At 41.7% G+C, this 11962-nt stretch overlaps 1 protein-coding gene across 1 annotated transcript in view; it reads right to left on the bottom strand.

The window, feature by feature from the left end:
- Positions 1 to 7212, bottom strand: part of LOC118416447 (fez family zinc finger protein 1-like) — a 15369-nt gene extending 8157 nt beyond the window's left edge. The window contains exon 1 of the mRNA XM_035821546.1: positions 7111 to 7212. Coding sequence (XP_035677439.1) covers positions 7111 to 7210 — 100 coding nt within the window. The 5' untranslated portion in view covers positions 7211 to 7212. The remainder of the gene's footprint in view (positions 1 to 7110) is intronic.
- Between the last annotated feature and the right edge of the window lie 4750 nt (positions 7213 to 11962).

Below are 11962 nucleotides of genomic sequence, written 5' to 3'. Positions count from 1 at the left end.
TCAATGAGACTCAATAATGTTACTATATGTCCCCTATTTCCGGACGAGCTTGCCAGCAGCACAAGTGTACGTCAGGGAACTGTTTAACTCCACAGAATGCAGAGCACGGAGCAATTACATATTGAAGAGCTGCGAGGGGCGGGTGGATTTAGGAGGCCGATTTCATTTCAATGATTATTCATAAGAGAAAAAAAAGGTGCTCTTTCCCTGTCATATACCTTTTGACATGGCGCAAGTCTTAAGAATCTTTTAGCTATAGGTTTCCAATTCTTTACTAATCAAGTTTGATTTTAATTTAACTGCATTCATCATTCTCCCTTTGACACGGGACTATAACATAACACGCCATCATCAACAACACGGATGCAACAGCAGTTCAATCATATACTTAAATACAATCGTGTAAAAACAGTAGAACAGTAGGAAATTGTCATAGGATAAATGGATTTAATACATTAGACGTATTCTATACTGTTCTACACTATTTGTCTGTTTCCTTTCATGTTACCTGCAATTAGCCATCGGGCAAGACTTTGCAATAAACTATTATAAGCAATCATATTTGAAAAAAGAGGAAATACGCCGTTGTTTCTGAAGATGGTGGCTTCGTGACGGAAGTTCGACATTTGCCAACTATCTCCGACATCTCATCGCCGATCTGTTTCCGTGACAGCGGTGTTTGCGCACGGACGGCGCCAACTAACCTCGTGTAAAACCCAACCCTTCTCACGTCCACTCTCAGAGTCGTACTAACGACATATTACCAGCAGAACGGAAATTAGCTCTTACACAAAGCCCGTACGTACCGGCTTATCGCAAAGTGATGAGCTGAGTAGCGGGGCGTCGGTGGGATACCCTGGACGGGGAACTGACGAGAGGACCCGCTGTAGTACGGCAGCGCGTACGGTGGTGTTCTGAACCGTACCTTCCCGTAGTTTGGTCTCCGCTCCCTGATTTACGCGCAGAAGAAGTGGTGTGACCCGGCTAGTAGTAAAGACAAGCCCCGCGAGGAGGTGCTAAAAGTATCACTGCGGTTGTATTTGCCTTTCCAAGCCGAGGGGTCAGATCCCAGATTTCGTGTTTGCCTTTTAAAGTTTCCTACATTTTTGTGTTGTCCGGACGAACAACATCGTGAGAACATATGGTGCACACTTTCAGCCTCACTCAGAGAGGGAGAAAGGAAAATGTCGTTGTAATTCGTACAGCAATTATTAAAATGATGTTCAGTTGATTACACGACGCAAGGTAGAAGAAGAATATTGCGATAGAAATCATTACCGGTATCATTATAACTACTTATGTACGGACACCAATATGAATAAAGGAGATGGATAAGTAGACACGTCACTTATTGATTAAGGGGAGAGATTGGGATCGTCAAATAGTTCTACAGACTACCATCTCTGGTCTTATCTTAAATTGTGAGGTGTTTCTAGATCGTGGAAATATTTGATTCAACAGAGCAAATGTCCGAATTTTTTTCAATTTCATAGTTTTTGAGATAATTTTCCCCCCATGTCTGTAGTCTATGGTAATATTTTAGTAATATCCACATCTACTGCAAAGACATGTTTATGTGTTACTCACAGGAAAGTCGTCTTGTTGATAGATTTAAAGTAGGATACACACTACAGTATAAACCACGCACTATAGGATGTCCTCGTACATGTATTCACCTTAATATCATTCCCATGTCTACACGGTTGACTTTGTTAGGTTTGTGTTATACTCGAACTGTTTTCTCTCCAGTGGTGCCGTTAACATTATGATGTTTATTGCAATTATCAAGGCTTAATTTCAAAACAGGAAAAAGACGAACAAGCAATGTCATTTCTTCTTTGAATAAAAAAACCTACACTTCACATTCCTCCCACCACACCCACACCATCCACAGCCCCATCTGTGTTCAACACTTCCCCTCCCCTCCCACACGATTCAATCAATCATTGATTAAGAATTAAGAAAATGCAGGAACTATTTCACAACTGAGAGACAACACGTACCACGCAACGTACGCCATACTAGACTTCCTGGTTTGTCCGACAACGTTTTCAACACATCCGCCCTTAAATGAGAAAATAGGAGAAAGATATAGAGAATGGTAGGGGTTGGGTTTACAATGTGCTCAAACAAATTTACAAACTTTATGTTACGTGTACGAGAAAGTTTTCGTTTTTGTTGAACAAAATTTAGTCAGGAAATTTGCTTTCATTGAATAATTATACAAATATGCTGGCATGAGTTCAATTCCAGTATATTGCAATCCACTTCCTCAGACTAGACGTAGTAAAATGTCTGTAAAATTGGAAAATAAAGCATGACAACACGACGTTTTAGGCAGTTATTATCGCATCATCAGTTGAAGATATGTATAAATGTGACAGCCAAGATTAAGTACATCAGTTGGCATGATCATACTTTCGCTGCGAGTGGGAAGATTCGGTTTTCTGTACTTAAAAGTAAAGCCCAAACTACAGAATTCATAGATGATGCAAGTCTATATCTCATAAACAGTTTGTTGTGTGAAATTCTATAGTGACGTTTATATAGTGAAATGTACCGTTAGCTGGTGAAATAGCCAGCATGGACTGAAGAGTTGAAATGTCCTGGTTGATTCAGTGAAGAGTACGGTACATTTTGTTCCAGGTCGACGCGTCCAACCGCAAGATTCGTGCAGCATTTTTTTCAGCAAAACGTCTTTGTCAATATAACTTTCGCTTAAAATTAATTGCAAACAAGATTGTGAGCTCCATCGAGAGAGGTTGCAACAAGAAAAAGTGGTTGATATTGAGCTATTGTCTCACTATTGTTTTGCTGTGTCTGTGCTATAATATCAGAGTTGTTAGCGTCTAGTTGTAGCGTCTTGACACGTATACTGTTTATTCTGTAGAAGGTTATGACTATGTGAACATCCTCGCACGCTATAAGGCCGCCCCTGCCTGTCGGACATTTGAACATGTGTTTAACATGCCCGAGTCTGTGAGCCGAGGTCGGCAGGGTTATGTAAAGGTTACGTGTTGTGAGTGACAGGGGCAGGCCCGTGTCAGGGTGTGCGGGACATGTGCACATGGAGAACCTGTCACCACAGGGGAAGGTCTCTCTCGTCAAGACTTCTCACGTCACTCAGACCCGACTGTCGGGAAGAACAGTTAACTGTTTTTTTCGTGTATTATGAAAGTGAACGTAATCTTGGATCAGTTTAAGTGCAAATGAAATTCATGAACATGTCGATCCAGGTAATAAAATAGGGCAAAAAGCAGTTACTGAAGCAACTGTATATGATTTTGGAAAATGGTCAGAGATTTCAGATAACATCCACTGTCTTTCGTTGGTGACACTGAAGTGATCTGGGAGAAATTGGTCTTTTATATCCTAACTACGAATGCAAAAGAGCTAAAGACAGTTTTGGATGTCCAATAGGAAACAAGGTAGGACAAAGTCAAGCTAACAGTTTGCTATTCCACTGGTTGTAACAGTGACGACAGATGCTAAGTACAGTATGCCAGGTTCGTTGTGCCGGGGAACTTCTCCTAGCTCTTTCCGACAAGCACGATGAACAGTGGACCACAGCTTAACGTCCCGTCTTAAGGATTGTAACCCTTTCCAGTAGCACGCAGGTCAGGTGAGCGACACTGCCAGGATTCAAACTCCCAACCTCATGGTCCAGAGTCTGAGAGGTGGGATCATTGGCCACTGACTGGGCATGGTACATGTACATAAAAAATCTAAGGACTCTGCCGCTTGCCCACAAAAGATGCAGGAGACAATGTCATGAAGTGCAACCAGTATTACAGTACACTTACACGATATAATGAAGATGTGGGAATCGAAACAGATAAATAAGATAGAAGACAGTAAAAATCACATCACTAGAGAGCTAACTCCATTTCTTACTCACAAGACGAATCTTGTTTAGCTCGTACTGCCTGAGTCACGTCATCGTCACATTCTTCTATGATATTGTATGATGTATGATATTCTATGATATTGTACGAACAATCTGAACAATGGTTTCCGTCTACTCTACACAACAGGGAACGTAAAAAGAACCGTCAAAGCTACTGTATATAATGGCATAGGTAAAACTGCGATTTGTAATATGTGACAAAAGTTTAAGGCATCTTTTTAAAAATATTTCTGACAGGTGAGAAAACTAGAAGATAAACAAAACTAGAATAAGAAAATCAAAGTAAATTTTCAACTTCATTCTGGATTTCACCATAATGCCACAAAAATAGTTCGTTATCATTGATGGTACGGCGCACATGGTACGGATGTAGCCTTGTTCATTTTAGCGCCATGATACGACTATTCTAAGGTCATATTTCCAAACCGGGCCAAGCCGGACAGCTCTCTGGAACGAAAATGATTATATAAAAGACACCAAAATACATAGAACGTAAAAAGAAAAGTCATGAGTATGATGCATATGTGTGTATATTTCTAGGTATACATTTTTATTTTTCGTCTCATAAAAGAGCCCGGCCGGGTCCCGGTTTGGAAATGAGAACTAAGCATTAGAGAGTAGACCATATTCTCACTATGTTGTACAGTATTATCATGAAGTCGTTTCAGGGATACAAAAATGAATATAATCTTGTTAAAAAACGTAGCCCTGGTGTATCTGTATCTGTATCTGTACCTATATAGCCGGTATAACCGCCCTTCAGTGTAACACACCAGCTTCACAGGCACGTGGCGCGGCAGCAGCTGGTTATATTACACTGAACGACCTGTCATACCTAACTTTTGCACATCTTTCTGCAATTGTTCTTTGAAACCATCCAGAGAAGATGTTCCTACTATGCTTGGTGTAACCCGCGCGCTAGCGGCCGCCCCACACAGATGAGCGCTGGCGGGTTGGCGGCTCATCAGCCCGCCTTGTCGTGACGGTGCGCCCGGGAAGCAAATTTGCCCGATTTGGCACGGACTATTTGAACTGGTGATGGCTGACGGGGCCCCGGATAAAGATGTCATTTTCAGGGCGCGCTGAGTCGGAAGCTGATCTCCCTCTAAAACCCGATTTGACAAATCTCCTATTAAGCGCGCCCCATCCGTACGGGGCCCATTGTGCGGCCGCCATTGTCCGCAGTAGTGGGTACAACTTCGGGGTGGGATTCTCCATAATTTGTACAAGGAATTATAAAACTGTTTCTGTTCGCTGGGAGGAGCGGAACAAATGCGGGCATGAAGGGAGAGGGGGAGGTCTTCTTCACGCCTTCTTATCTTAATTAAGGCTAATCCGCCGGACTAGTGGATTTTCGGCCGCTACCGGGGTGAGGGAAAGTGACATAAATTCCGCGTCCTTAGTTCCTTGTCAACAGAACGTCTGAAGTGCATTATCACGCTAGCTGCACCAGAAAAGTGCGGGGTTGGAACATTACGTCACTGGAAAAGTAGCCACGTTCACAGACGTAATAAAGATTTTTTATATATTCTAGTCTCCATGCAGACGTGTCAGCAGCACTAAAAAAGAGAAGAATGTGGCAAATAGGGACAAGCAAGTTACTATGGGGTTTCAGTCAGTCTTTTGCAGTCTATCCAACTAGCGGACGAACAGTTCACTCCTAGGCCAATTAACTCCTACTAGACTTTTATCGCTAACTTGGCCCTATTACTATTCGGCCATCCGGCAGTTTTGTAGATTTTTCAACAGACAGAAAGTGACAGTTAAACAAGCCTTAGTAATCATCCTATTGATGATTGCATTGTAGGGTTTAATCCTAGTTGATTAACTCCAATCTATTTCCGTTTTCCAGCGCATTGTGTTGGAGAACCGAATGAATGGCGGAGTGCACAAGAAATGAAGTTAATTTGTAGTACGTGGTTGTGCAGGTGTGCTTCACAGTAAGCCCCATCGTTAGAATTGGTTTTTAACGAAATACGTAACAATTACGTAACAAACATTCATTACTTTTTTTAAAAGTTTTAGCTCGATTTCCGTTTGCTTCGAGGGAAACCCCAGACCGCCGAGTCTTATGTAATCAGCGGAACTGAAACAGGCCCCAAATTGTGCTTCCCTCTGTATATCCATATTCCAAATTAATCACGATCAGTTCAGCCAAGAACGTTATATAAAGTTTTTTGTCTGTCTTTTATAGCCGTATCTTAAGGAGGCCAAGTTATTAGCATCTTGTCCTACTAAGATGTACAAAAAGGGAATCAGACTAGCAAATAAATGATACTATCAATAAAAATTTTGAAACTGGTGTCAAAAGAGTCGAAACACTCTTAAGTGCAGAATCCGTACATAATTTCGTTTGTTGCTTTTACCTTACTGTTTAAATTAAGGATGTTTTAATTCTTATTTCGTGTATGTGTTGTACTATTTCAAATGCCCTACTTCGCTGAGGAAGCATGCCAATAGATATCTAAACAAATTAGAATCATTATTAAAATCAAAGAACCTACATATTATAGAAGAAGTGGGCAAATTCATCTTACACTGCCTCAAAAGAAGAAGCCAGACCCTAGTGGAAAGACGGTATTATGGGAAGTTGGCTTCTTCTATGGAGGGAGTGGGTGATGAGTGGTCCCACGTTTTTGTGGTTTTAGTAGAATTGTGATGATGAAAGCCCAGAGAGATTGTTTTAATTGCTCCTAAAAGTCTTTCCTCCTCCTTCAGTCTCATGATAAGGGCGTTTATAATTAAAATGTACTTCACAATTGTGCTATATAGGTAGAAGTTTCGTTTGATACATTCTTTGATATTTGGTAATCAAAACGTGCAGATTTCAATTTTTGTAATATGTTAGTCAACATAAAATGATTCTTATATTCTTTGCAGGGTTTGTTATTACAAAATTGATTGCCATATCTCATTTCAATGAGTAACGTTCATAAAAAATATGAAGGAGAGGATATTACGCTTCACGGGAGTCCAAAGCCACCCTTGCCCATACACACTGCGTAGTGAGACACACAATGGATACAATTATTCCTACAACAGTAACGACACCACCACCCTATTAACGATAACAATGGCAGACATATTTCCCTCACGGCTGAAGGACTTGCTGATATTTGCTCGGATCCAGTCGCACAAGTGGACAGACGTAACCTGGCAACAACAGTTCATGGTGAAACCCCACCAGTGTACCACTTACTTACCCTGTGTGTGTGTGTACGGCCACCTGTTCCCACATGCGCCCCTCCCAGCTCCCGTCACCTCAGCACCGTGTTTCCTGTGAAAACCTGCCTCTCTCCCCATCAACCCCCGACCCATACTGTCCGTTCTTAACCAAATCCGCTGAATTTCAGCATGCGGGCACACAGCAGTACAGTAGCGGGAAGAAAAGCCGGTGTCTCTCGGGACGGCTGGCCCCTCCCACCCAATTAACGTGCTCGTTAATAAGGCGACTCACCCAGATTGGGCTGAAAAGGTCCCAACAGCTTTTCCTACCATTTTCCTCTCATATTGCTTCTGCTGTAGCTTAATCACGCCAGCCTTTTTGTTGACAGCTGCAGGGAACAGAGGATAACGTTGGATTAAAAAAGAAAGAAAAATGAAATTAAACTGCAACAAAATATCGCTGATTCCGCCAACACCTTCTGTCGGAGTACTACCTGTTGAATCTGTTCTACATGTACAGCGTACGTAACACGTGAACAATCTTGTTTTTCTCTTTTTGTCTACCCGAATGGATCGGAGAGGATGCTCACTTTCAGGAATCTCCAACTGTAAGATGTTCTCAACTCATTCCCAAGATCAATTGCACCGTATTTTACCGGTAAGGTCGTATTACCGTATTAGGGGCAAGACACAGTAATATTCTACTTAAATGAAAATACAAGTACTTGTCAAAATGGTGAAATTCAATGTAACTGTGGCATTTCGGTAGCCAAGGACAAATCAAGTTCGCGGAAAAGTAGGCCGGAAATGATGAAGTGCAGTACTTGAAGTTAGTAAGTAAGAATTTGTACCAATATTTGCTCATTTTCAATTCAACTTGTGACGTCAGTCTATCAGCAGATGGGGACTCAAATGCAATCCATGTTTCCTGTTTAGCGAGTTCGGAACTTCAACTTACCTTTTCATGACGCATGTACATGTTTGAGTCTGTAGAGACAAATGAGTGAACAGTAGCACAGCTATGCGCAATGGTACTAGTAATACATTTGCACGTACATGTACTTGCGTCCGTTTTGTATGAAATTGACAGGAAACTCATCATTGCTTGTGAACTGTACTTGAATGTGTTTGTTTTCAACGTTGCAGTATAATTGTGCCATCTAGTGCTATACTTGTGTTCCCAAAGTCCACTCCAAACAGAGGTTAGATGAGGACGATTGTTACTTTTTTGACTGCCCCGATCTCTTAGTCCAAAAAATAAACAGCGGTGCCCCAAAAAGGCTGGTAATAGAGGCTACCGATTCCTGGTCTGCTTGGAGGGTACATGTATCTGCTGTGCAGTGTTGTTTTGTGCGGTACTGTGATGTTTAGTTCTGCTGTATTACAATGTGCTTTGTTTGCTCGGACAGTACTAATCAAAGCGTTTTCAGGATAGTTGTCGTCATCTCTAAGATCATGTCAAATTTTTAATATTTTTGTTCATTTCAGGCGCTCGTTATGCGCATGTTAATATGCTCAAAATGATTTATGATCGAAAATCCAACCAAATAAGCCAGATAAGACTATATTGGCATTGAGATAGTAACACAGGAAAAGTAACGAAAGTCAGAACTGTCCTAATACCGAGTGATTCGGACGAAAAAAAAAAGATCTTTACATCTCTATTTGGGTAAAACGAATTATAGAAAAATGTTACACTCCAAGCAGAGTTTGGTGGGAAAAATCGTGACCTTTTCCTTATATGCCGTCTTTTTCGATCAGGTACCCTGTTGGGGAGCAGATGTTGGTGGGGAAGCTGACAAAAAAGACGGCATACAACATGTATAAGGAAAATGTCGTGATTTTCCCCCGCAAACCTCTGCTTGGTGGGTAAAAGCAAATGTGACTAACGGGTGTACCAAAGTCTCAACAGCTAATCCCGTTCATAACGTTATGGAGACCTACACGGCTGTCTTCTGTAAGCCTTTGTTCACCAACACATTTGCGCAATAATTCTTACAAATGGTTTATTACCAACCCACGAGATCACCTCAGATGGCAGAGGAAACAGGGACAATGCAAGCGGACGTTCGAGCACCCACGAGTCACCATTTTTTCCAAACCCGCGAACATCAAGAGCCCATATCTTCCGCTTGTCACCTTTGTGTGGCTTTTTCCCTCTCGATAGACAATAATCCTATATTTGGAGGATGACTCTATCGTACTTGCACGTACTAAAGTGGGCGGAAACGGAAAACAGGGAAAAAAGAAGAGAGACCGGACAGTGAAATTAACGATATCAAGTCACCGTCTTGTCTCGTCCAATTTTCGTGCCCTCCCCTTTCAAGTCAGCCTGTCAATTAGCACTCCTGATCCTCTCTCCCGCGCCTCTTAATCGGAGAATTTCATTCAGGCGACAAATAAGCGGCTTTGTGCCGCCCGGAATACACTTCTCCTCATCTTCACCTCCGCTTGGCCAATTTTCGGCCCTGCCGTTCACTTCAGAGGAATCAGCCAGATACAATTACCCGCGCAAAGAGCATCCTGATGAAGTCCCAGCCGGGCCGGGCCTGATTCACTTACACACAGTCCGCACCATCCGCGCCAACAAACACCCGATCTGTTAGGGAGAAAATCGAATCGCTGTAACTACCGAATAGACCCAACCACATTATGGTCATTACTGGAAACGGGGGGATGTTGAAAAGAGAAAACCATCTTGTTAGGATAACGACATCTGCCGCGACGCGCTTAAAACTAATATGATTGTTTACGTCTTGATATTCTGGTAGAAGGATTTTCAACATAGGTTTTTGATGTTAACTGATCTTAACTGTGTAAAAGATACAAGAGATGACGGGGATCCAGGCCTAGGGTTCAATCTTCAATACTTGTTTGTGGCGTTAAAATGTCAAGGATGTGTACTACTACCTTGTACAGTATTTTCTACTTTGAATGCTTTATTAGCTCACATTACAGTTGACAAGCTTTACAATTGTAGTCAACTAATCTTCCTGGACATAATGTAAAGATACGAACATACATAACACATACTAGTACATACGGCTATCTTCATTTCATCGCAGTTATTTTCTGCCATTCCTTTTCTGTGATTTTTTCGACCTAACCCCTTCTCTATCATTGTGGTAGTTCTATAAAATCCCTTTCCGTTTCCTGTGCAGCTAGGACTATCATCAAAACAACTTTAACCTACAGAACTTCTCCAGTAACGCAAACTTCTCTAAACGAGAGTGTTCCACAGGGCTCCCTTTTGGGCTCCTTACTCTTTTATTAATCATATAAATATCGTTTACTTTAAAAACCTGTTTTAGATTAACAAGAGGACACCGCAAGTGATGGGTTGCCCTTGCTAATTGGGCTATCAAAGAGTTCGACAGCCCACCACGCTTCAGAATCACAAGTTCTGATCGTCAGTCATTCGTTTCTTTCATTCCTCACATTGTGTTCCACAGGGCTCCCTTTTGGGCCCCTCACTACTTCATTAATTATATAAATATCCTTTACTTTAAAACATGCTTTAGATTAAAAAGATGACGCCGCTTGTAATGGGTTGCCCTTGGGCTATCAAAGCGTTCGACAGCCCACCATGCTTCAGAATCACAAGTTCTGATCGTCAGTCATTCGTTTCTTTCCTCCCTCACATTGAGTTGACTGTCCGGACCACCTGTGTGGCTTCGTGCGTCACTCGCTGTCGTCCCGGCTTCCCCGCGACAGTTGCTGACGCGAGAGCCGCGCGCGCGAGGGCCGACCGGTGGGAGCCCCTGCGCATTTCCTATTTTCGTTTTGTGAAAGACAAGTCTCCGGAGCGGAAGCCGTGCTGGGAATAGGCATAAGCATGTAGGCGACCCTGTCGGTGGCGTTCTCCACAGTTCGACTGAGACGGGGGTGTGATGTGGTGGCGGTAGCCGCCCTGCACATTTCCTCATTTCGTTTCTTGAAAGACAAGTCTCCGGAGCGGAAGGCGTGGTGGAAATAAACGACCCTGTCGGTGGCATTTTCCACAGTTCGACTGAGCCAAAAGCACGAGATCGAATTTATCTGTATTTGTCGCCTGATTTGTTGCATTTTAAAACTTTCGAACCGGAAAACTTTTCCGATGAAGGTTAGACTTCCAGGTAAAACTACCTGAAGTCAGACCGTTTACAAAAAATCATATAGCTGCTTGGGCAACTTTTGAATTGTGGATGTCTACGTATACCTTTCTGATGTTTGTATTAAAATATTGAAAAGACTTACATATTGTTAATGTCGTTTTCGCTGAAAAATTTTGAAAGTTTCTAAATTAAAAAATCTTTTTTTGGGTGAACAGAAAACAAGTAAAAATGAGTTAAAATATCTTTGCTTTTTCTGGTCTGTGTTGAAAACTTCCTATTAGATGCCAAATTTGATATTTTTTTATTTCATTTGATATGAAAAATATTACCTGGCTCATGGTACTATAAAATGCATAATTATGTATACTTGATATCAACACATCAAACCTTCAGTTCAGTGATTTATTTCCACAGTGGAAAACCTTTATCAATCATATAAAGGATTAATACACAGCCTGACATGACTGGACTACATGTATATTAGCTCAGTAGTTGACAGACACAAATACATTAAGTCATAACTACTATATACACTCGGCACAAAAACTTTGGAATATCAACTTTGGTATATCATATTTCCGTTATTTATGCATCAATTTCAATGTATCATATATCAATAGAAAGCTTGTGTGATTTTCTTTCATATGGTGTCAAACTTATCATGATTGTAAACACATGGAACGAGCACAAGGCCTGCTTACATGAGTGGGTCACAAAAAAAAAGTGCCCAAATTCCCCTACTTCTGTTCAACACTGTATTGTCCTGTTGATATTGGCGCGTGTGTCACTGGTTCAA

Source organism: Branchiostoma floridae, chromosome 5 (assembly GCF_000003815.2).
Source record: "Branchiostoma floridae strain S238N-H82 chromosome 5, Bfl_VNyyK, whole genome shotgun sequence".
Taxonomy (NCBI): domain Eukaryota; kingdom Metazoa; phylum Chordata; class Leptocardii; order Amphioxiformes; family Branchiostomatidae; genus Branchiostoma; species Branchiostoma floridae.
The sequence above is the reverse complement of the archived record's forward strand: the minus strand, read 5'-3'. Positions and strand labels throughout refer to the sequence as shown.